Raw genomic sequence first — 26,684 nt, 5'->3', positions numbered from 1 at the left:
ATTTTATATAAGGGACTTGAGAATCCGCAGATTTCGGTATCTGCGGGGGTTCCTTAACCAATCCCCCATGGATACCAACGGACAACTGTGATTTCTAGTGCACAAAGTAGCTGAGGGAAACACACGGAGGACGGGTCATCTCAGGTCTTACTGGGGGATTTGGGGACCAGGGTGGTCAGCCATTTCCACCACGTGGATGCAGATGACCTCCTGTGAAATGTCAAAGGAGTTGGCAGCTCTGGTCCATGTGGCGGCTCATCCAAGCCCCCAGCTCCATGCTGCTACCTCTTTGCTGTATCAGTCTTGAGAAGAAACTGCTCTTTCATCTCCTTGCTCCCCTATGGTGATAAAGCTGTCTCTGCCTTCTGTAAGGCCAAGCTCGGCCGCTTTCTTCTGCACATGCCATCTCAATACCACCCACGGTCACGTTTGGCTCCTGTATGGCTCCTCTAGTTAGGGAGCTGGAGCAGTAGGTGGGAAGGGTGGCTCTGGGTCAGACAGAGTTTGAATTCTGGTTTTATATGTATTAGCTGTGTGATATTAGTAAAGTGACCTACCTTCTCTGAGCTTTCATTACCTCATCTGCAAAAAAAGGAATGTGGTATCATCTACCTCCTCATGGGCTATCATGTGAATTAAATGAAATAATACTTTATAAGTGTTCATAGTAATATTTGGCCCAAAATAAGCACTCAGTAAACAATTTCCACCATCATAATCATTGTCATCACCATCATCACCATCATTAGTGGAGAAAGAAAACACTAAATATCTGGGGACAAGATACTATCCTTGAGGTCCCTCAACCCCCTTCCAAACTCAATCTCATCCACAACTGAAACCCAATTATATAATACCTTCCTCCCTGTTTGTCTGTAAGCTCCTGGAAGAAGGAATATGTCTGCCCTTTTCACTGATGAATTCCCAGTTCACCAGGCAAAGTGAGTTGCATGTAACGGTGTTCTTTAAAAAGTCACTGAATGAATGGATGAGTGAGTGAAATGACTTCTCAGGAAATAAACAATGTTGGTACCCACTTATTACATGCACTTAAAGGCAAATCCCCTGTGTCTATGCTAAAAGAAGCAGAGATCAGGGATCGTGGGACTATGAATACAGCTAAGAATATGCAAATGAGTAGGTAGAGATGGGCCTCAGAGGGCATCTAGTCCACTTCCCATAAAAGGCCAGAATCTCCTCGACAACATCCCTAACAGAAGCCCATCCAGCTGGTTCCTGCTTGAATAATACCCAGTGATAGGGAATAGTGCATTTGGAACCGCCTACCCTGCTTGTTCTCGGTGTTTGCTCCTTCAGCCTGGACGACCCCCTGTCCCCACCCCTCCCCATGCCTTCTCACAGGACAGGTTCTAACAGCCAGCCAAATGAACATCAAACATGAACCAAGCATGTCTGTGTGCCTTCCACTGCACTGGGCTCATACCAGAAGCACTAAGAAGCACGCGGTTTTACTTTTGTCCTGGAAGCAACTTGGCTTTGTCTTCCAGCTAAATTGGAACATGTAAATAAAGTTTTAAAAGGATGCCAGAGAAAAATCTTGTGTGAAAGTAATGCAGGCCGCATAAACCGCCACCCCAACTGCCAGAGCCTGGCGGTCAGAGGCTCGAGAGGCCCCTGGAGGCTGCAGGTTTCTGGGAAGGATCATGACGGTGCATCCCTGCAGCCAGTAGGCCTTTGCGCTGGCTTGAAGAATCCCAAAGAACCAGAGTTGAAGGGTCCCCAGGAGTTGGTCTCACCCAATCCCTCCCGCATTTTGTAAGAGAGGCACTTAAGACCCAGAGAAGGGACATAACCTGTTTGAAGTCACTCGGAAGTTGAACAGGAGAGCTGGGCTGGGATTTGGAGCAACTGTTTGTTCTGTTCTTTGTGGCTTCTTTTACCCCACTGCTGCCTCTCAGTTTCCTCTGTGTGTGTGTGTGTGTGTGTAAGAGAAAGAAACATATAGAAATAGGAGACAGAGAGAGGTTGAGAAGCACTCCCTCTCCACTCCCCCTGCCCCTCTCAGAGTTACCCCTCACTGATGGAGTCCATCCCAGTGTCCTCTTCTCCCTCCCACACAGCCTTCCCCCTCTCCCTCGGCTTCACCTCACTCTTCTGTAGCAGTGAGAACACACGGCTTACTTTAGGACCACCAGAGCTTACACTGCAGAGAGCCTCTGGAAGGGAAGAGGAAATGGATGGGTAGAAAATCAAGTCCCAGACCCCAAAGGATGCTCACTTCCTACGTGGTCCAAGCATCCCATCAGGCAAAGACAAGGCTGAGTATATGTTACTCTTTGCAGTCACATCCCATGCTCTAGAATAATCCATTCTAGAGAACTGAGAGCTTCTGCATCCGTCCAAGAAAGGTGAGATTATATTCTCACTTTATGAGAGAGGAAAAGGAAGTCAAAGTTGCTGAAGAAAGTTTTCCAAGGTCATGTGGCTAAAACTGGAATTTAAACTCAAACCTCTCTAATTCCAAAGATTAGGTTTATTGTCCATTGGGCCACATTGCCCAAATCAAAGAAAGCTTGGTGACTCTCAGGCCTGGTATTATAACTGAGAAAGCTCAGAAATAAACTCCTTTTCTTCTGAAACTGCCTGGGTTTGAATTTTCGCTCAGTCACCTACTAGCCATGTGACCTTGGGCAAGTCATCTCACCTCTCTGTACCTCAGTTTCCTCATCTGTAGGTGGGAATATTAATGCATACCTCACAAGATAAAGTGAGTTAATTTATATCAAGTTTTACAACAGTGAGTGCAGCAGAAGCCTGGGGGTCTCATCCCAACTCTGCCACTGACTCATTATCCTTTGAAAAAAAAATTCTATTTTTTTGAGGGTCTCAATTTGTTCCAGATTTGTTCAAGGGTTTTCAAAAGGACTAAATGATCAAAAGGACTTTTCCAGGTGTGCAACTTACAGTTCTGGTTTTCCTGCCTCTCTCTGTGGTCCAGAGGTGCCAAAACAAAATTCTCGAAGCCACACTGGCTCCCTTCATTCTAAGGGAGAAGCCACTCCATTCATCTCAAGCACTGGGTGTTTGCATCCTTTGCTCTTGCCAGCCATGCACACCTTGGCTGATTTGGAAAGGCCCTTTCCATGCTCAGTCAGTGGGTTATTTCAGATATGCAAGCCAGCAGCTGCAATTGCTCTTCCAGAGCATGGAACCCCCTTGCCACTACCAGCTTAGAAGCAGGAGGGACAGACCCCTTAAGTACCTATTTTCACAGGAGGTTGGGGTAATATGTAACTAGAAAGGTTCAGTCCTCACCTCCTTACTTGTCCCTTTTTTTAAGACAGAAAAGCAAACAGACTCTAGAGTACTCTAGGTGAGTACTTATTATGTACCAGGCACTGTCCTAAGAATTTGATAACGATTAATGCAGTTAATCCCTATGAGATAGCTGCTATAATGATTCTTATTTTGCAGTAAAGGATGCCAAGGCACAGAAAGGTTGAGTAGCTTGCCTGCAGTCACACAGCTAGGTGGTGGCTGAGCTGAGATTTGAATCCAGGTTGGTGTGTACACACATTTCCTCTGATTCACCGCCCTCTGTCACTCTGATTCAGAATCTCCGAGCATGTGTGCTTTCCAATTAGAGAGTTCTTCCCTGCACTCTTCACCCAGCCAAAGCCTCCTCTTCTTTCAGCTTCCTTGCTTCCACTGGGAGCCTTCCCTGAGTTCCAGGTTCCAGTTTTGTTCTACCTACTTTGCCCTATAGTTATGTGGGTAATATGGGCCTTTCTCACTAAACCTTAAGTGACTTGAAAACAAGGACCAAACCTATCTTATTCTCTGCTGCATCCCTTTGTCCAGTATGTACTTGGCAATATTAGATCCTCACAGGTGAATGAGTGAATGAATGAATGAATAACAAGAATATTCCTTTCCCCATTCCTAGTAGGTTTCAAATTTATCATATGTTTGGACTTTCATTCATTCTTCACCAAGCATTCATTGGGTGCCTACTCTATAGGAGCCCCTGAGAATGTTTAAGCTGGCATTTCATCAAAGGTTGGCTTGCTATAGTCTTTGCCTGAGCCTCACTGGACAGGAAGGTTTTGATCATGTGAAAGGAAGGTATTGCTGGTTTCAAGTCTGCAAGGAACTCCAGCCATAAAAGCCCACCCCACCCCTACCCTCTGGCTCTTGTTCTGAAGTGGCCGTGGCCAGGTGTCACCCATGACTGCAGCAAATTAGAACAGAGTTAAGATGAAGGGAGGTTCTGAAAGACCAACCAACCCCAGGCCAGATACTGCACTTCTTCTTTTTTTTTTTTTTTTTCTTGCGGTACACAGGCCTCTCACTGTTGTGGCCTCTCCCATTGTGGAGCACAGGCTCCGGACGCACAGGCTCAGCGGCCATGGCTCACGGGCCCAGCCACTCCGCGGCATGTGGGATCCTCCCGGACCGGGGCACGAACCTGTGTCCCCTGAATCGGCAGGCAGACTCTCAACCACTGCACCACCAGGGAAGCCCGATACCGCACTTCTTTATTTGTGCATTGACAGCCCAATGTGGGGGCCCCTGACCTTCTGCCACAAAATGCCAGCATTTTATCCTAAACCCACAGACTGAGAGAATTTGGTTTGTGAGATCCCAACTACCTTTCTAAATAATCTGTCAGCCGTGGACTTGTGTTTGGGGGATAGGTCTGTTTGTGTGTTTGCTGATATCCAAGTGTACGGGTGCCTGCCTCCCTGGTTTCAAATGTACTTGGGTAAGAGTTAACACTAGTGGTTTTTTCCCAAATCGAATGGTGTTTTAGCTGGTTTAAGCACAGCTGCAATGTCTTATTGACTTGGCAGGAACCAGATAAGCCTATGTTATGAGGGATTATATAGGGTAAGGACGCATTCAAGTTTCAGTCGGTTAAAGGGGCTAGAATAGGAAAATCCGAAGACCTTATGCAGAGACATGGTTATCTGAGGACACAACAAAGTCCTCAGCCCAGGAATAATCCATGGATTCATGTATATCCATATTCATGTGCACACACCTGTGTGATCACAGAATTGTAGATCAAAGCTGGAAAAGCCCTTAAGAGAGAAATCGACTGGCTCAGAAGTTTCCAAACTTTTTCGTTTAAAGCTCTACTTTCAAATGGAATCTTGGGGAGAACCCCAGTATGTAAAACATAAAAAGCAGAGCTGCTTTGGTGGAAGAGGGAGGGTGGAAATCCAGAACCTCATCCCTCTGCCTTCCCACTAATTCAACTTGGGAGCCTCTGAAATGCCTATAGCCTGGGACAACAGTTTGAAAGATCGTTGATCTAGCCAATGCCCTCATTCTGCAGATCAATAATCTAGTGCCTGGAGAGGGTGAGAACACTACCCAAGGGTAGACAGCTCATGAAGTTCAAAGACAGGACAGAACTTATGCGGTTGTCCCTAAAATTATTTTCCTGACACTACTTATTTACGACCCAGTTCAGAATATACTACACACTAAACAGTCAATAACAAGACCTCTTTGGTCCACAAGATGAAAGCTGAGAGACTGACAGGTGACAGGATGGTAACTTATAAGAAAACCATGAAAAGGGTGAGTGAAGACATTTGTTGTATATGTTTCAGCCCTTGGTGTGAATTAAGCAGTCAGCCTGCTCCAGGTACTGGGCTGTGGATACCGTGGGGACCGAGGTTCCTGCTCTCTAGGGTCACACGGTCCTCTAGGTCTAAAGGAGATGAGAAGCAAGGTTGCAGTCAGAGAGAAAGCTGGGAAAGACCCCAAGAGAGAGAGAAATAAAGAGCTTTGTGGTTCACATCCCAACGACCAGCACCCATTAAAGGAACTGAAGACTAACACCTGCGTCTCCTAGAAGCCTGCTAATTCCTTCTTAGTATAAAGATGCGGGCCAGGGCTTCCCTGGTGGCACAGTGGTTGAGAGTCCGCCTGCCGATGCAGGGGACATGGGGTCGTGCCCCGGTCTGGGAAGATCCCACATGCCGCGGAGCGGCTGGGCCCATGAGCCGTGGCCTCTGAGCCTGTGCGTCCGGAGCCTGTGCTCCGCAATGGGAGAGGCCACAACAGTGACAGGCCCGCGTACCGTGAAAAAAAAAAAAAAAAAGATGCAAGCCATTGCAAGGGCTTCATTGCAGGACAGGAGATAAATGAATCAGACTGATGGGACTAGCATTGAGGGGGCAGAATGTACAATGGCTAGAAAATAAGCCCAGAGTCTTGTCACTTGCTATGACTATGGTCTCTGCCCCTCACTATCTAGGTTATGTTAGGCAGAAGCTACTCCATTCATTTAAGACTCAGTTTTCTAATTTGCAATGTGAGAATGACAAAAGTACCTGCTTCACAGGACTGTCACCGGGATTAAATGAGATCATACAAATAAAGCTCTCAGCACAGTGTCTACTACTACACAGTACAGGTCTGATACACGTTAGGCACGGTGGTTGTTACTGTCATTATTATTTTAGCCAAAGTCTGCATCCCATGACTTCTGTCCATTGGTTGGTGCTGGCCTGCCTTCCAGAACCTTAGAGAACAAATCTTCTACCTCTTTCCCACGACAGCCCTTCTGGGATTCAAATACATCCTTCACTTCCCTTCTTAGTCTTCCATTATTTTCAGGTTGAACATCCCCACTTTTTTCAAGCATTTCTAATGTAACCAGACTTTTCAAACTGTACCTCCCTATAACTATCCTCTCTATGGAGCTATCATCTAAGAATTTATCTGACAATTTGGGGAAACCTGCCACATTCAACTTGTGCCATTCAGAGTATAAAGTGCGAGTTCTTCAATTTGTTCTAATCTTACCTCTTCTAGATCTCAAGGGGAGGAGATGGAGGGAGTGCTCTCTCCGGCATCCCAGGTCTTGTTAAAAAACCTTCTCCTTGGCCCCTTAACAATGTTGGATGTTCCCTCTTCCTTCTAATGGGGGTAGTGTCCGCCCAAGCAGGACGATGAGGGCTGAAGAGCTTGTATGTGACCCCTGGAAAGAACCCCAGAGCAAAAGGAAATCTGGCTTTGAAGATAAAGCTTTGTATCCTTTGAAAGCCACGTTCCTATACACCTGCCTCCTGTTGGCTCAGGTGACTTGCCCGACCCAGTGCCTGGTTTCAAAGCAGTTGTAACAACACCTAAGCTCTTCTGACCCAGTGGTAATGACGATGGTGAATGTTATGATAATACCAATAACGTGCATAATCACGGATGATTATAATAACATTCATTAAGCACTTACTATGTGCCAGACGCAGCTCTGAGTGCTCTATGTATCGTTTTAAATCTTGCTCCAGTTCTATGCCGTAGGTGCTATTATATCCGCATTTGGAAGACCAGAGAGGTTAAATAACCAGTAAGAACACATAATCAGGTTCTCTTGTTTCCAGGCACAAATGATAATTAATAGTCATAATGATAACTCAGAGCTTCCTCGTGATCCTCAAAGCATGTTCTAAATCTTTACAGCAACATGAAAGCATGTCTAATGTAATTATACTGTGAAACATCTCTTTAGGTTAGTATAATTATTTGAAATGCCTTTTCATTCTAATCCTTTGAAAATTATCATTGAGATATGATAGATGGAATGACTATATTAACCAGTTTAATTAATTGAGCACTTTCCCCCCCAGTCATTCTATTTAAATGACTGGTCAGCACTGCATTGCCTTCTACGATGCGTACATAGGGAATACAGATCCTAATCCCAGCTACCCCTCTAACCAGCCTACAACTTGAGGCCACTAGTCTCCTCTCTGGACAACGAGGGGTTTGACCTGATCGCCAGCATCTTTGCTTCAGGCGTTTGTAAACCTAAACTATGGTCCATGGGTCAAATCCAACTGCTACCTGATTTTGTTTGGCTCATGAGTTAAGAATGGTTTTCCATTTTTAAATCATTAGAAAAATGAAAAGTGATACTTCATGATGTGTGAAAATTATGTGAAATTCAAGTTTCAGTGGACACAACCATGCTCATTCATTTTCTATCGTCTAGGACGGCTTTCGTGCCATAATAGCAACATTGAATAGTTACGACAGAAACCACATGGCCCACCAGCCTAAAAAATTCACAATATGACCCTTTATCAAGAAAAATTTGCTGACTCCTGGTAAAAATGTGGGGTAGGTGGGCACTAACAGACTTCGTATAGATCAGAGGCTTGAGAAACATCTAGCCAATCTCTAACCACCATCATGGTGTCAAGGAAAGAAACCTACTGTGCTCTCCCACAGATGTTGTTTTAAGACAGAAAGCTGTATTGGAAGGCCCCTCTTTGTCAGAGTGAGACATCTGTTCTAGGCTATTAACTGTCAGCCACACTGTCTGAGCTTCTTTGTCCTTCTGTCTGGGGCAATATGGAAGTGCCATCCTAAAGCTAGCCTCCTATGTTCCTCCACTGGCAAAGCAGTGTAACACATAGACGAAGAAGACAGATTTGATGGCTGGACCACAGCTGGGTTCCTTGCTTGCTGGGTGACCTCAAGGGAGTTTCCAAAGGTCTCTGAACCACAGGTCCTCACACATAAAATTGGGACAGATACTCACTCATTTATGCAAATGAGCACCCAGTGCCTACTGTGCATGTTCACCTCTCAGGGTTGTTTGGGGGGATTAAATAGGATTATGTATATAAAGCATTTAATAGAATGTCTGGCTCAGGATAAGAGCTTGGGAAATGTTTAATAAATCTAAGGGTGACTCTCGACTGATTATTTCATTTTTCAGTTTTAAATGACAACTTCGTAATTCTCAAAAGGCTGTATAGATGAAGTTATATAATGCATAAGAAGTGACAGTTTTGCCATTGCTGTCATTTCTGTTATCCTGAGGAGCAATGCTTCTGAAGCTGCATTTCAGTAGAGCATTTAACAGCGCCAGTGTTCTTTAATTCCAGGCCAAGAGACAACAAATTAAGCAGGGCTCCCTTAACAGACCCTATCAAAGAGTCAACCAATGCCATGACTTCTCTTCCCTGGTCTGCCACCGCCACTCCCTCCCACACTTTCCAGGGACTTAACAGATGATTTTGAACCAACAGCATCTATCAAAATTATCTGAGGATCTATTTTTATTTTTTAACAGTACTAAAAAGAAAACATATTCACGTGGTAAAAAAGAAAAAAATATTCCCTCATTTTGTGTCTTTTACCTAACAGCACAGATAGGAGCTTATTTTACCATTCTTTGTCCCTTCCTTCTCAGGGGAGCTAAGGAGTTCAGTTAGAGGTCCCATCAGTTTGATTAGATATAACTTGAGATTTGGTTCCAGTAACCTTGTAGTCACTCTGGTGATGGAGTTGAGTGGCATTTATGTTTGAATAAACTCTGCCATTTCCTGTGGCCCCCATTACACTGATGTGGGCAGTCAATACAAAATGCCCGGGAGCTTGTTACAGATTTTCAAGCGACAGAATTTGACTGCAGGAGGTCGCTTTCATTTTATTCTCTCAATAGTTATTTTATGAACAAGATGTTCTTTTTAAGATCTCTAAAAATTATGGGAAGTCTCTCAACTGTGCATTAGCTTTTAACCAGGGGTGGGATGGTTGTACTCTTAGGTAGTAGAATGTCTTTGAATGCCTATTGGGTACGAGAACCTAATTCTGATTTCATCTGTACTAAAAGCTTGCTAGAAACTGTGCAATTCAGTAGACCCCAGTGAATGTCTGTAAACTGGGAAAAGCTATGGGAAAAGTTAATCACAAAATACATTTCCAACATGAGCTTCTCTTTTCAAACAATTAAAATCATCCACTGGCATTTACTGCCTGGTGATCACACTTCCCCTTAGCTAATAAGCATTCTTGCTTGAGAAAAGTCTTTGGCTTTTATTCATTCACCCAACAAATACGTATTGAGCACCTACTCTGTGCCAGGCATTGTTCTAGGTGCTAGGTTCTAGTATACATCCGTGAACAAGACAGAAAAGGTCCTTGCCCTCATGGAGCTGACATTCCAACCCAAGGAGAGAGGACAAGGGAATAAATGAACACACAAGATCATCTCAAATGCGGATAAACAGAGCACTGAGAAGGAACTGACTGGACTGGGTGTTGGGGGTGACTTGACTGGGTTCTACTAGAAGCAGGTCTTAAGACAGCAATTCAAGTACAAGCAGCTTCTTTGGATGTGAATCCCAGAAACAACAGCAGGGAATCAGGGATGTGAAGTAGGGAAGGGACAGCATGCATCTGATGAAAGTGCAGAACCAAGACAGTTACCCCTCGGGGCTATGCAGCTCCATCCTTTAGGGAAGCTCTAGACCTGGGTGTAGAGCATGCCTCAGGGTTACCCCACCCAGGGGAGAGGATTCTGGAGTATTTATCTACGAACTCCCCATCTGTCATTGGTTGAGAGCTGCTCTGGCTGAATGAAATCCCTGATACGTCTGGCTTACCCTGCATGTAGGTGAAGTAACAGGTATTTGTAGTTAGTATACAAAGTGGAATATCAGTGTCTAAGGGCTGGGGGAGTGGAAATCAGCAGGGCATCAATAGCATCTACCACAGGGCAAGAATTGAATCTTACATAAGGGGTCAGGAAAGAGCTGTCTGAAGAGACTGCATTTTAGCTGAGATCCAAAAATATGGGCAGGAGTCGGCCAGGGAAAGCTCACTTCCAAGCAGAGAGAACAGCTAGGCAAAGGCTCAGGGCAGAACTGAGCTTAGTTTGTTTATAAAATAGAAATAATACAGAATCGCAGAACTTTAGAGGCATGAGGCAAGTGGGGTGTCTTTGAGTCATGAAGTCATTGATGACTAGATCGTTTCGGTAAGGAAACCGGATCAAGTCAGTGAGAAATGAAGAGACCTGGGCAGAGCTGGGGCCAGCGCTCCGGGCTCTCAGCTGCCAGCCCATGGCTCTCCCCAACCTCAATCCACCAAACTGCTCCCCCTGCTCATTCCCCCATTTCACCCCCAGGGATTTGGCAGTTTCTCCAAGCTGTGGAGTTCAGACAGCAATGACTTTATGATCCCTGCTCAAATTCTTGCAGTGGGTTGCCGATTATACCTTAAAAAGAAACCCAGGGGCCTCCCTGGTGGCGCAGTGGTTGAGAGTCCGCCTGCCGATGCAGGGGATACGGGTTCGCGCCCCGGTCTGGGAGGATCCCATATGCCGCGGAGCGGCTGGGCCCGTGAGCCATGGCCGCTGGGCCTGCGCATCCGGAGCCTGTGCTCCGCAACGGGAGAGGCCACAACAGTGAGAGGCCCGCATACCGCAAAAAGAAAAAAAAAAAAAAAAAAAAGAAACCCAGGTGATCACAATGCTTTATGTGATCCAGCCCTGGGCTGCCGACTGCATTTCCCGCCCTCTCTCTCACTCACTCGCTGTGCTACAGTCACACCAGCCTTCTAACGTTTTCTGGAACATGCCAAACATCCTCCGACCTCTGAGCCAGAATGCTCTCCCCCAGATTTCCCCAGAGCTCACTCACACGGCTTCGCTTCACTCAGGTCCCTGTGCTGACACCACCATCTCAGGGAGGCTCAAACGGATCATGACTCCAGGGCATGGCACTGCCCTCCCCTCCCCATCCTCTTTCCCCATTTCATCTCCCTTCAGAGGACTCATAGCTACTGCAGAGTGTACTCTGCTGGACTGTACTCTAGACACTGTGCTACATATTTACTTTTCTTTAACTGAAGTATAGTTGATGCATAATACTGTATGTTATAGGTGTACAGTACAGTGATTCACAACTTTTAAAGGTTATACTCCATTTACAGGTCTTATAAAAGATTTGCTCTGTTCCCCGTGTTGTACAATACATGCTTGTAGCTTATTTTATACGTAATAGTTTGTTTGTTTATGCTCTATCTTTCCCACTAGAAAGTAAGCTTTGTAAGAGAAGGAAGTTGTTTTTCTCACTATTAGAAGAGTACACTGTAGGTTCTCAGATATGTTCGTTGAATGACAAGTGAGCAAGTGAGCGAAGACCTACAGAAGACCTTAGTTCTGGTCCCCTCTCTGCTACTAAATCAATGAATGACTCTGTGAAGATGATTCTCCCACTCTTGTCTCGGTTTCTTTATCTGACAAATAAACATATAATTTCCACCTTATAAAGCCATAAAGTGAAATGCGGCCATAGATTTGAAAGTATTGTACACTATGGAATATATTATACAAATACAAGGTTTCCTTTCTAAATTGAAGGTTTCCTGAGTTTCAGTGAACTTTACCAAATGGGGAGGAAAGTTTTTCCCAATAAAAAATGCTTTGCGGATATGCCAGCCTCTTCTAGACATGCTGGTGACACTGGGGAGCCCCCAGGCGCTTGCCCCTGATGGACTTCAGATTCCTCTCCTCTCAAAAGGGTGGGGAGTGGTGATGGTAGAGGGAAAACCTCCCCCTCTTTTGTTTTTTATTCTATTGCATATCTGTGTCGTCATAGTAATCTCAGCCACCATTTATTGATCTCTCTGCACCATGCACTTGACATGGATCATCGCACTGTTTTTTCTCCCCCCCCCCCAGCCTCCATTATTCGTACGAGAAAACATCAGGGAACTTGGTCCAAGGTAGTAACTCACAGCTGTGAGTAGCAGAGCCCAACCTTCAACCCAGGCATGCAGGCATGGCTGGCTCCTGAGCAAGTGCTCTTAACCACTGTACTAACTCTGTGCACAAACTAAGTGATAATAGAATTCAGAAGGGAGGGAGACACAACTGTCTCTCCATTAAGTTGGTTTCCCCTTAAGTAGGAACTGGGTGGAAAAGGCTGTGATTCTGTAACATGGTTAAATGGATGTATCTAGGCAGCATATTCTGACTTCTTTCCCTTCCTCTCCACCCAGGGTTTCATGGACATTGACTTAAACAAATTCAAGGAGAGTGGAGCAAACGTAACAGGTTTCCAGTTGGTGAACTACACAGACACCATCCCAGCCAAGATCATGCAGCAGTGGAAAAACAGTGATGCTCGGGACCACACCCGGGTGGACTGGAAGAGACCTAAGGTAAGAGGATGGGAAGCAGGCAGCCAAGGACCAATCTGGTCCCTTTGCCTGACCTAGATTCCTAGACAGTGTTAGCCTTTAGATAAGGACAGACTTTCTAAAAGGAACGAGTTAAAAAGTGTATCCGTAAAGACTGAGGGTATGGACAATCCGGAATGACAATGGTTTTAACAAGATAAATATTTTTATTTTCTTTCATATAAACAAAATTCAGAAGTCAGCAACCCAGGGCTTGTGTAATGGCTTCACAATCATCAAACACTGAGGCTTGTTCTATCTTCTTGTTCTGCTATCCTCAGCATATGGCTGCTACCTTATAGCCCCAAATGGCTGCAGAAGCTCCAACAATTACCTCACTATTCTACCCAGCAGGAAGGGAAAAGGAAAATAAAAATCAAAACTGCTTCCTATAAGAACTCTTTCCAGAAGTCACACACAGATCTTCCCTTTACATGCTACTGGCCACATCTTAGAAACCTACCCCAGCTACATACAGGGGAAGCTGGAAAATGATGTCTCTACTCTGGGCAGGACCACCATGTTGCACAGCTCCAGGGGGATGCATTTATTTCTTCATGGATTGAGCCTCCTAGATTTGTGCAGTGAGCTGGCGCTTTTTCTAATCAGCCACATACCTAGCTAAAAATCAAGGAAATTTAACTAAGCAATAACCAGCACATCTCCTTCTCAGAGAGTCTACTACCAGTTATCATGCAGACTACCTATCTCTCACTTCCCAGCAAGGCAGCTTTAAATCCTGCAGCCAAAATCTATATTGTTTGCTATTTGATAATGGCTTAGAATAAGGATAGGGGATAATTTTTCTTTCCCACATCAAATCCAACAGTTTGGCAATGGCTGTGTGAAACACTGTGCTGAGAAGGATTCTGAGGCTAAATTTGTTTATCCAGGGCAAACTGTGGATCCTTGGCAACTTTCTCTTGCCACTCGTCAATTTCTTTTTACGAATGGCAGGCCACTTAACCGAGATGCTTCTCATCTCGCTTTTGCTCAAACTGAGTTAGCAATTCAGAAATAAAAACTTACTTCAATATGAGCTTAAAAGCAAGAAAAATCACAAATGTGCTTTAAAGCAATGAGCAAACCACACAGCAGTTAATTCATTAATAGGCAAAAAGCCCACCCAATTTCCAAAAGATTGGAGCTGATTATAAAAATAATAAAATATAAGGTATGCACTTTTAAAATAGCAAGAGAATCAAAGTTAAGAACTGGAAAAATACATATACATTCATTCTACAACTCTACTGTGAACTTAGAGTGTGCCAGAGAACATGCTAGACATTGAGGACAAATTAATGAGGACAGACATGAGTTCCGGTGCCGGGAAATGTTCTGGATTTTTATCCTGCTTTTGTTTCAACATTTTCACCCGCTTTTAGGCGAGAGGGGGATAAAATTGAGGGTTAGCATGAAGAAGCACAAGGGGAACGTTTGCAGAATGTAAACCTGCCACTTGAGTGAACCACATGTGGAAATAATTAAGAGTTGACCCTTCTTGGATTATTCTTTTTTTCTTTGACTGTCACCAGGGGTGGTGGAGTGAACTGTTCCTCTTGGCTCCCAAGTGATGACTATAACACAGAGAACACCAAGTGGTTTTCCAGGGACTGTATCAGACAGATACAGATGGGTTGTATTTAGTCTATGGATTCTTTTTCCAGTTGAACCAACATTTTCAAATGGCGAGATTGAAACACAAAATTCTAAAGTTCTCTTCTAACATCACAACCTGCAGTAAGACTGAACTCACAATCCAGGAGGGCAATATTGGCTAGAGAGGTGGAGCAGCAGCCCCCATCTAAGAGGCAGACACTTCCCAGCTCACAGCTGCTCCCCTCCCCTCCCCCCACTCCCCATCCCTGGCCCACTGCAGGCATCCTCACCACCGGGAAGCTAGCTCGTTCCCAGATACAGCTCCCACCTGCCTCCCTGTCAGCTCGCTCTGACACCTAACTGTCTCTATTCCTCCCACTAGTACACCTCTGCGCTCACCTACGATGGGGTGAAGGTGATGGCTGAGGCTTTCCAGAGCCTGCGGAGGCAGAGAATCGATATCTCTCGCCGGGGGAATGCTGGGGACTGCCTGGCTAACCCAGCTGTGCCCTGGGGCCAGGGCATCGACATCCAGAGAGCTCTGCAGCAGGTGAGGCTGGCAATGGCTGCCCCATCTTATGGGAACCTCACAGGGGATTTCAGCATCAGTTTCGGGTGGGAGGGACGTAGCTATTTAAAAGAAAAGGTAGAGCACGCCTGAAGTTTGGTCTGCCACTGCATTGTGTCTGTGGCTCTTGGCGTACATGGAAGGTCATGCAGAAATTTGAAAAACAAAACCGAAAAACGCAATAGTATGGAATGGTCATTCCTGATAGCACAAAAGCTCTATTTTCTGCTTAGGCTTTATGTTAAAAAGGGGAAGCCAGTGGTTCTGTATTTGAAAAGGGGACTTGAGACATACAAGGATGAAACTGAACCATTTTAGCAGTCTCTTGGAGACTCCCCCTCTTGCCCTGATTTTCTGGATTTCTTCATTACCTTTGCTTTCTGTGCACATGTCATGATGGGACCCTGAAAATGTTTCTCAGGACTTCTGATTCTATTTTCTTGCCTCTCAGCACTGCGATCATCAATTGTGTTCGCGCTTAACAACAGGTAAAGAACGGGGCTAGAAAATGGTCAGGCCCCTCCAATCAGTTGGCTATGCAGAGGATTCTGAGGCTGAATCCAGATTCAACAGGGGGGAGTATAAATACTCAATTAGTGATACGTCTGCTGTGGAAGCAGGATGAGACAGACATACACGTGAGCCGTGTATTTAACATTCCTGGTTTAGAAGGTTCTGGGGATTTGCCCAGTTTTATCACTCTCTGAGCTCCTAGAAGTCTCTAATAAAAGTTTCTAGAAGCACCTCAAGCCCAGGCTGTGGTCCTCCAACTCCTGACAGATAGCACCATATGATGCCTCTCATGCCTCCTGAGAGAGGCTGTGTTTCCAAAGGGGACTGGGCAAAGAGGGCAGTGCTCACTGCAAAGGAATGTCCAAGTATCAGACACAGTGGCAAGCCAGCAACAGCAAGATATTTTGGTGCAAATGCCTCTCAGGACCTGCCCTCCCCATCCAAGAGTTGCCTAGATAAGGCCAGCTCTACTTTCAAGACTCCATTCAACAGAAAATGAATTTGGATTCCCAGGGAAGGAGAGATGCGTTTCTGAATGAGGCAGAAATGTAGAGCAAAATGTACAACTATTCCCATTTGTTTTCCAACCACACGTGCACAGCTCTAACAATTTTCACAACCTGGAGAAAGAGACAAGACAGGAATATCACAGGCTGTTCTTCAGCTTGGATGAACTGCCTGCACATGGACTATGTATTATACTTCTGTCCTTTGGAATGAAGTGAAGCAGCTGCCCTGTGACTACACGCAAATGGGTCCACCCGCAGCCCTTTCTGCCCTCCCCCTGTCTCTGCACAGGGTGGCCCCGAATCGCTAGGCAGCAAGAGCAGACACCCCCCAGCTTCAGAATGGTCGCCAAAGGTGCCGTGCCCACCTTCTGGCTTATTTAAAATGCTCTTCCAGACCCCACAGTCGAGACAGATTGTGTTTGCAATGTGAAGCTAGTTTCAGAAGGTCCCATGGACTTGCCCTCAGCTTCACAACCCTTCTAGCTCCCTTGCATCTCCCATCTTAAGGGCATCCCTGGAAGGATATCCTGATGCCATCGTGACAGTGATGAAGCCTGGAGATGACGTGGGTGGCAGGAGGGGCACTGAATCAGGAGAGCTGGGGTCCAGGTCCCGCTGGGCCCTTGAGTCTCTGGGTGACCTTGAAATACTCATTCAGATCTCCTACACCCTTCCCTTTCCTCATCCATGACAATGAGGCAGTTAGAGAGACAATTCTTGGGTCTCAACTGGCTTAAGAACTCTAAGGATCTAATTTATTTTTTCTTATGCTCTAACCCATGTCTTTCTGGTTGTAACATGCTCAGGCTTCTGCATCTGCCTTCAGTGGGGTTGAGAGGAGGCAGTTGTCTTAGTCAAAAAAATAATAATCTCTATACTGTCTTGAGTCAAGACGTGTGTGCCAGTCAGCTGCTCCTGAGAGCTTACTATGTGCTCTGGTCTGGGGCCAAGCTCTGGGGACAACAAGAGAAGTCAAGACCTGCCCTCAAGAAACTCCCTTCAGTCTCTGTTGGGTATGGACGTAGGGCAGGGAGAACTAGCCACAAAACAAACACAAAAATAAAACCAACATTCTGATCTAAAAATCAGCTGTTCAAACTGATTACTTTCAAATCTTTGTTAATCACCTAGAATCACAAACATGTATTGCTGAAAGAGACCTGAAAGATTACGACTCCCATTTTCCCTTACATTACAGATGAAGCAGCTGACCTAGAGTAGGCAGTGACTTAGCCGGGGTCACACAGCAGCTTAGCAGCACAGGCTGGACCAGACACCATCCAGGGTTTGTCTTCCTGTCCCACAACTGTCCTGTGGCCCCAGGGGCCTTTGCTTGTACACACTGGGCTCCAGGGCCTTACACACACAGTCATGGCCACTGTCCAACCATCTCACCCTCAAGACCCATCTCTTGAAAAAGCCATGCCCCTAGGGAGGAGCAGTGTGCCTACAGTAGACTGGGTAAATCCCAATGACATTCGGTCCTTGGAACCCAAGGATGGGGGCTCGAGTCTCTACTGCCCTGCCCACTGGCCTTCAGGTCACACATGGGGAGGGACCTGTGGGTCAGCTTGTGGTAGAGCTGGGATGTCTGTGAGTTAGGCCAAGAGGAATTAGCACATTATTCTAAAAATAATGGTAATACCAGCTATGATATGTCCAGGGCTTACTATGCACAAGGTTCTGAATGTATTTTACATGTTTGATCTCACTGAATCCTCAATATAACCCTCTGAGGCAGCTGATTTTATTAACTGTGCTTTATAAACACAGAAACTGAGCTACAGAGATTGTTTTTAATTTCCCAAAATTATAGCTGGTGGTAAAAGTGGGACTCCAACCCACATCTCCTTGCTACCTCACCCTGTCTCCATAACTGCTCTGCTCTGAAGCCTCGAAGGCCCAGCCCAGCAGGTGAGACACAAGCTATGGCCCAGCCAGCACCAGCACATGGCCTTGGGTAATATCTACATGCCCCCGCTCCCCCACACCCCACTACAGTTTCCCCAGCGGCAGAGTGAAGACAATCAGCCTGCCTGCTCCCTGCCTGACATCCAAAGAGCCATTCAGAATATTAGTGAGCCCACATCCTGGAATTCCTCAGCGCTCCAGGAAGGAAGAGGCATGAGGGTGCCCAGAAGTTGGCTTCTGGCTGGCAAAAAAGATCCAGCTCCCCAAATCAGGCTGTTAGCATTTGGGGGGGTCATAGGCCCTTTGAGGATATGATGGGAAACAAAGCTTTGTACTCTTATTCCCAGAAAATGCACACACATATATTTTTGCATGACCAGGAGTCAGGTGGACCACAGACACTCTTAGAAGCCCAGCTAAGGACCTCAGTTGAAGAATCGCTGCCCTAAATAAGGATCAGCCCTCTCGCCTTTGTGTTTGCAATCTGTTGGTCAGTGACCACGCACATTGGAAGTGAAGGTTTACGTGGCACACTGCTAGATGAGGTTGGGGCGAGCTGGGCAATAGGGGTGTAAGTCACAGTCCATACCTTTCAGGACTCAAGACCCAGTGTTGAAGGCAAGACAAGCTCCTGAGAAATAATAGCCACAAAAGGTATAGATTAAGGGCTAAATAACACAGCCAGGCTCTTGGTGCTATGGACTGTCAGAAAAGAATGCCATGACTGAGGAATTTGGACATTACCAGGCTTCCTGTAGGAACGAAACTGGGGCTTTAAGTACGGTGACCATATAATTTATCATCCAAACTTAAGAGTGAAAGGGAGAGCTATTACTAATTATCCCAGAACAAGACATGTAAACTGAAACGATCCCAAGCTAACTGAGATGGATGGTCATTCATGCCTTAAGGGAAGGGTGAATTTGAACAAAGAGTGATTTGGGTTTTGGAGGGGCTGGGTGAGGATGTAAATGATACCCAGCAGAAGGCTAGAGTGAGGGTACAAGTGAGGACTTGTGGGCATCGTGCTTGGCTGTTAGCATGTAGGAAGAGAAGAGCTGGGTTCACCCCATGACTCCACCAAGCACTATCTGGGGGATCCTGGATTAACTGCTCCACTTTTCTGGCATTAATTTCCTCATCTCTTAAATGGACATAATCCTCTTAGCACTGCCTCCCTCACTGGCTTGTCACAAGGCTCAAAAATATTTTTTTTTAAAAAGGGATAATATATCAGCTTCTTTGAACCTCAGGGCAACTGCATGAGATAGAGCAGGATTATTCTTCCCATTGTTCAGGTGGGCAAGTGGAAGCTCAGAGGGGTCCTGAGACTTAACTTGGCTAGTATAACCACAATGTGGTCTACTGGGATCTAGCCCGCAGGCTGTGACTTCCCACACCTAGTGAGCATTCAGAAGGAGAGGCCAAGAGAACAGATCCACCTCACGGCAGCCACAAAAAGGCTGTAGAAGCCTCGGGCCCAGAGCATCTCCACTGCCCCCCCTAGGGATGGGGGTGGAGGAGTCATCAGGGTTGATGGCTCAAGTAGTAGAAACACTAACCAGCAATCAGCGGACACCAAGCAGGAAAGAAAATTTATGCTTCAGCATCTCATGGGTGGCAGACTCTGAGTTGGCACCCAATACCATTTACAGGAAATCCAAGGTTAATTCTCCATCTTTCACAGCGGGGAGTCAGCAGGTGCCCGGACAGTGATGGGAGGTCCAGGAGGCAGGAACTAAGGGGAAACTCCAGGTTTCCCTCAGTCTGATCCCTGTCACCCCAGCATGGGGGTAGTGGGTAGGAGTGGGGAATGAGGGCTCAGAGGCTCAGTCCCGATGGATAGGATGGCAGTTTCCAGGTGTGCCCATAGCATATATTTCTGAGAAGCTTATTCCTCTGACTATGAGTCCAGACCATCCTCATAAATGGTTTGGGGCTAATCCATTCTCTTGACCTCTCCTTGCTCTGCCATCATGGAACGGTAATTCTGGGACATCTTCTTTCCCACTTTATCTCAGGGTGTGTAAGTCTTGGCTTCTCCAACTAGACGGTCAGAGCCTTCAGCTGCTCCAGGCCTCTCCTGATGTACTGTGAATCCTGAACCCAAGTGCCGTAGCTCTGAGTCTCAGTAATCCTATCTATAACATCAGCAAAATAACCTCTGCTTTTGCTACTCACTGAGTTTCTGGGAACATCAAATAAGCAGCATCTTGTGAAAACATTGTGGCAACACAAGGGGCCCTCGGGTCACAAAACTTTGCTGCTGCTGATTTTTTTGGAAACTGAGAAAGGCATGTAAAAATGACAGTGAAAAGACCCTCGTTTCTGCTAAAAGAATCCCCTGCTGTGAGACGACAGCTTATCAGACCCAAGGCTTCCATGTTAAATCTTCTTCTTTGCCATACTGCTTACCCACTGTACACAGCGCAGTAGTAGCAATAATCATTATCTTCAACATCATCACCATCACTTAGACAACAGACACTATTCATTGAACATTTATGTGCCAGGCAAATATGCTAAGCACTTCAGTTCTTTGAGGAGGAAGCCAACAACAGATAGGCACAGTGACTTGTACATGGCCACATAGTTAGGAATTAACAGAGTGCAGCCTGGGGAAGGCCCAACTGGAATAGAGGATAGCCGTAGTAGGCCTGGAGAACACATGCTCTATACATCTCTGTGTCACCCCTCAGAGCCTAGGACAGTAGCACTGTCCTCTGTTTGAGAGGCCACTTGGTATATTAAGTGAAGCAACCAGAATATGTCAGAAGCTCTGGATTTCAGGCCTGCCTTGGACACTTGTAAGTCCTAAGTCTTGAGTAAATCACTTTACCTTCCAGAGTTTAGGTTCCTCTCATGAAAGTGAAGATCCTAATCTCTCTCTAACTGACCTATATCAGGGGGTTGCTATGAATGGAGATGAAGTAATACGTGTGAAAATGCTTCATAAAACTTGTAAAATGGTGGCAGTATTAATAAAACAATTAGTAATAATAAAAATAATAGCTGGCCTTTGTTGAATACTCACCATGGGGCAAGCATTGATCAAAAAATATCTCACTTAATCTGTAAACCAACCTTAAGACATAATTAAACCTAATGGGTCTCATGAACCAAATGAGGAAACTGAGTCATAGAGACATTATGCAATTTGCTATATGAATATGACATAATGATAATTAGTAAGACACTTGATACCAGCACCAAAAATAGATGCCCATTTGAATCATTAATGACACTTCTTTCTGTTTCTGCAAACCATCTGCACATCTATCCCAGTCTGTTTTTCCAAATGAGTCATGTAAGTTGGTACACAGCAATGAATAGGAAGCTAAAGATGGGCAAGAGACGACCAAGGCAAAAAGCTGAAGCTTCTGATGGATTGGAATTGCTCTCTTCTTATTCTTTGTAGCAGGATTGGTACTTTGCTTCCTCTTTGAAAAGCAAAACCAGCCTAGACTTTTCCAGAGCAAGAATTTCTCCAGATTTCATCTCAGAGAGTGAAGAGCTTGTTATATAATTTGTTCAGTGCTGTGGGCCTGTTGTAACCTCCCCACTGAGACTTCAAACCAGGAGGTGATGGGAGGGTCAGCCTGAGAGGAGACATATACACACACACATACTTTTCTTTCTTTCTTTCCTTCCTCCTTTCTTCCTTCCTTCCTTCTTTCCTTCCTTCCTTTCTTTCCTTCTTTCTCTCTTTCTCCCTCCCACCCCCGCATCTCAAATACACACACACCCCAGCTAATCTTATACCTTCTAAAGGCAGAGGGACTGGTCATTCACTGTCAGAAAATGGTAACACCCTGTGAGGCTTCCTTTTAAGCTATCTGAAGAAGGGGGAAATAAATAATGCTGGGTTAAAGGGCCGGGTTCATATTGGTTACAGGTACAGGCTCATCTCACTGGCCTTAGGCCAGACTGATCTGAGGACACATGGTGGATCATCACTGGAGAATGTGATTTCTTATACTCAAGCTGATGATACACAGCTAGACTCATCCCCAGTTTGAGGGTAGATAAATTTTATTGGTCACCTCCAGAGCAGCAGGCTTGGTTCCAAAGGCCTTGGATCCCCCACGTTGACTACTTGGCCTTTAAAGTGAACTTGGAGATAGGAAGCCATGGAAGTTTAATCTGTCTCGTTTGTGGAGGAGTCCCATGCAGCATATTTGGGGGCTTCCAATACGCATCTTGATTCCACCAGCTAAGACCTGTTGAAAGGCTCTGGTCTTATAAAGAATCTCCTCAGGTGCTTTAAAGTTTGCACAGCACTTTCGCATTTGCTGTGTCATTTAACGTAGATGGGGCAGGAAGTTTGAGACTTAGAGAGACTAATTGCCCAAAGCCACTTGGCTGTTCAAAGGAAAGTTGGGGTAAAATCCAGGTCTCCCAATTCTAGGTCTTTAGGCTCCCAAGTATTGTACTCCCTGGACTCACAAAGGAACTAAGAAGCCATGTTGAGGCATAGCCCAAGGCATCACAAGGCCAGCTCCTGGTCCTGGGTCTTCTCCTGACTCACCAGGGATGGCACACCAGTCTCTTCCTTTGCAGGTCTCCTTCAGTTTCTACATCTGAAGGTGTGCACCTGAGGAGTGGTCTTTCTCACAGTGGTAGTCCTGATGGGGATGTTTGACTGAGGATGGCACAGAGATTTCCTATTAGGATCTACTTTGATCCATTGTTACTGTTTGCCTAAAGCAATGGGTGAAAACGTTTTCAAGATAAATTTCAGTTTAGTAGGCAAGAGAACCGTACTCTAACAGTGATGACTGCTACAGGCAAAGGAGTAGAGAGGTGTTTAGTATTGATGCTACTCCAAGACCTCATCCCATGTAACTTCCTCAGGTTCTGGACTTTCACTTCAGCAGAAAAAGCAAACCGATGAACAAACATGAAGCACAACTTCAGGGTTCACTGGTCACCACCTGGCTTTCTTTTCCAGGTGCGGTTTGAAGGCTTGACAGGAAATGTGCAATTTAATGAGAAAGGACGCCGGACCAACTACACCCTCCATGTGATCGAAATGAAGCACGACGGCATCCGAAAGGTAAAGGTCCCTTTGCTTCAGTTCCTCAGGGAGGAGAGGTCTGAGCAGAGGCTCAGGCCAGAGCTGAGGGCCTTGGAAGCCCACTTTCCTGGACTGGATCTCTTAGAAGAGATGCAGTCAATGAGGATTCTAGCCTCAGCTCTGCCACTAACCAGCTGGGACTTTGGGCAAGTCAGTTCCTTCCTCTGAGAATCGAGGAGATTAAATGGAGATCAAAAAAAAAATCTCTAGCGGGCTTCCCTGGTGGCGCAGCGGTTGAGAGTCCACCTGCTGATGCAGGGGACACGGGTTCGTGCTCTGGTCCGGGAAGATCCCACATGCCGCGGAGCGGCAGGGCCCGTGAGCCGTGGCCGCTAAGCCTGCAAGTCCGGAGCCTGTGCTCCGCAAGGGGAGAGGCCACAACAGTGAGAGGCCCGCGTACCGCAAAAAAAAAAAAAAATCTCTAGCTTTGTCTTGGGGTGCTTGTGAAGATCCAAGGGATGGGAAATCACTGTGAAAATATAAAGTAATAGATGTGTATAAAATGCCCCTGCTGCTCCTATAGGATTCCAAAGTAAGAACTTGAGAATGATGATTTACTGAGGAAGTGAACCATCTTCTCCTGACCCACACTTGGTCGTATCCCCTCTACTTTCCACATAGAAGTATAAGTGAAATTTAGTTTGTGTATATGTATGTAATGTATAATATGTACGCATATTAAACATTTTGGAACAACATTCAAATCCTTGGAGAAAATATTCAGAATTCTACCACACTCTGTGTGCTCTGGTCTCTGCCAATTTCTCCAACCTTGACCCTTGACACTCACTTCCTTCCTCCTTCCACTCCAGTCATTCTGATCAACTTTCACTTCCAGGAATACACTATGTTCTTTCTCACCTCCCAGCCTTCAAACGTGTTCCCTCTGCCTAGGACTCCCCCTACCCCATCCCCTTCTTTTGCCTGGCCAATTCCTCCTCAGCCTTCAACACTCAGAGAAAATGTTACTCCTCAGGGAAGCCTTCCCTAGGCTCCCTTGTTATGCCTCATGGCAGCCTCTATTTTACTGTCATGGCCTTCATCGCATTCCTAGTTCCTTGGGGGTGGCACAGCGTAATGGGTAAGAGGCATTGCACACATGGTATAAAGCTAGTAGGGTGTCATGGATCAGAGTATTAGCTCTGGAATCCTGGGACTCAATCCTGGCATCACCACTTACCAGCCTGTGATTCTGGACAAATAAATCAGGTTCTTTGTGCCTTAAGTGGGGGTCACCATAACAATGCCAATCTCATAGGCTCACTGAGAGGATTAAATGATCTAACAGGTGCAGAAGTTCTGAGGGCTGTGCCTGGCACATTGAAGACTGGGTCTTCATCTCTCAAACTTGATGCTCTCTATGCCTGTGCTGTCAAATACAGTTGCCACTAGCCATGGATGGCCATTTAACTTTAATTCTAAATAATTACAATTTAGAAGTCCCTCAGTTGCACTAGCCACATGTCAAGTGCTCAGTAGCCATAGGTGGCTAGTGGCTGCCATACTAGACAGCAGAGATGTATTCAAGAGATCATTTCTATCATCCCAGCAAGTTCTACAGAACAGCTCTGCTCATGCTTTCTATTCCCAACCTGTGGAGGTCCACGATGCTCTGGGTGGTTTGGTGAGATACACTGGCAGAATGGTTATAAGCTCAGGCTTTGGAGATAGACACGACCCTAATTAAGTCTCTGCCTTACTCTTTACTAGGCATGTGACTTTGAACAACTTAGGCTCCTTGGACCTCAGTTACATCATCTCCAAATGGGGAATAATGCCCTTTACCTCACAGGGTTGCCATCAGCACTGAGTGGAACAATGTCCGCTACCCACTCGCCTGAATCAAGGGATCCCCAAAAGCAGCCCCTGGCGTGGAGTGGACATTCAGCCCATGTTTTGTTTGTTTGTTTCAACTGCCTTCTTTAGGCCACAGAGATTTTTACGTCAGCCTTGATTGTGAGTGAGTCAGGCTGTGCAAGCCCATGGAATGGATAAATCAGCAAATAGAAATTACAGAGTAACCTTAAAATCCACAAGCAAATCGTGTGCTTTTTCAGATCCTGGGGCTGTTTTTCAACTTACTTTCCAATGACTAAATCCTTTCCTAGAAGGTGGGCTTAAGCATCCTTTGTTTACAGGGAATCTGACTTGAGGACAATCAATTCCTCCACATCTGTGGCTTCAGGCCTTTTACTCAGTCAGCCTCCTAACAAAGTAATTTCTCAGATTCACGGTGACCTCGTTGTGCTGGTTTCAGTGAGCAGTGCCTGGCCTTACCTGATGTAGGTAATAGAGGGGCTACTGCTGCTTGACCGGGGTTCTTGAGGGCTCTCTCCTGATCTTTAGGCACATATCCTGGCCACCGATCTGCCAACACACCCTCTAGTTATCTGGGTCCATTTTGACATCCTACTGAAATGTGTGTGCTCTACACATACATCCATCAAATGCTTAGGATCTTCGAATGCCAGAATGGGCACTGGCTCCACTAAAGCTAAATCCTCGGGAAATCCCATTCAGAGACTCCATTTCACCATTGGGTGCTGATTTAGGGACCTCTATCCAAATAAAATACCTTGTCAAATTCAAGTAAGATCACAAATTCTGGTAACTGGCAGCCAAGAGAGAAGTGTAGGAAAATTCTCGAAGGTCTTTCATGAAGGGACCATCATTGTTGATTTAACCATCTCTGCCCATCACTACTGGTCCTGTAGCTAATTTTGGACTTCAAATGGCCAAGTCTCATTTCAGCTTGATATGTATCCCCCCGCCATGCCCCAAGTTTGTCATCCCCAGTTCTGACCCAAGTATAACTGGAAAGGAAAGACTGGGCAGGGAAGAAAGTGGCACAAAGTCCTACTGACGTCAATGCACAGCTCTCCAGTCCAGATGTCCTTTGGAAGTTTTTTCTTTAAATCCTTGCCACCCAACTTTGGACATACTGAGACCTGGTGTAGCTCTAAGACAGAGCTTCAGTCCAACCACTTCTCTCCATTTCCACTGCTGACCCCAGAGCCCAAGCCACCTTCCACACCTGCCTGACTCACTCAGGAGCCTCCTTACCAGTCACTAGTCCTGCTGGTCATGCTCTTGCCCCTCTAGAAGGCCATTTTCCCAACACAAGAGCCAGGATGATAATTTTCAAATATACATCAGGCTATATTGCTTCTCTGCCTAAAGCTTTTGACTGGCTTCCTACTGCAGGTAAAATATAACTTCTTGTCTTGACCTTCAGAACCCCAGACGCTGCATCCCTCTGACATCAGCCCTTTCTCCTTCTTCTCTGGCTCATAACTCCACAGCTACCCTATAGCATCTTTCTGTTCCTTTACCCGACATTCTCAATCACTGTAGTTTCATATGCAATGTCTCTCCTTGTCACTCAAGTCTGGCCCAAGCAAAGTCACTTTGGAGAGGCCATCCCTGACCAAGCTATCTAAAGTGACCCCCATCCACCCAGCACAATCCCATTGTCCCAATGTTTCACAGTGCTTACCCCTTCTGACATATTCTTGTTGGTTTACTGATCTCTGCTGAGGTTGGTAAACTTCAG

At 45.8% G+C, this 26,684-nt stretch overlaps 1 protein-coding gene across 4 annotated transcripts in view; it reads left to right on the top strand.

The window, feature by feature from the left end:
* Nucleotides 1–26,684, top strand: part of GRIA1 (glutamate ionotropic receptor AMPA type subunit 1) — a gene marked incomplete at its 5' end in the record, with an annotated part of 316,249 nt that overhangs the window by 179,548 nt on the left and 110,017 nt on the right. For 3 of the 4 annotated variants that reach the window (XM_082622054.1, XM_082622051.1, XM_082622052.1), the window contains 3 exons: nucleotides 12,775–12,936; nucleotides 14,936–15,103; nucleotides 23,006–23,110. In XM_082622054.1, the coding sequence (XP_082478180.1) occupies nucleotides 12,775–12,936; nucleotides 14,936–15,103; nucleotides 23,006–23,110 (435 nt within the window). The remainder of the gene's footprint in view (nucleotides 1–12,774; nucleotides 12,937–14,935; nucleotides 15,104–23,005; nucleotides 23,111–26,684) is intronic. The other variant, XM_082622053.1, reaches the window with a different exon arrangement.

Source organism: Mesoplodon mirus, assembly GCF_964341445.2.
Source record: "Mesoplodon mirus genome assembly, chromosome: 5".
Classification (NCBI taxonomy): Eukaryota; Metazoa; Chordata; class Mammalia; order Artiodactyla; family Ziphiidae; genus Mesoplodon; species Mesoplodon mirus.
Note: the sequence above shows the minus strand (reverse complement) of the source record. Positions and strands in the feature narration are given on the sequence as shown.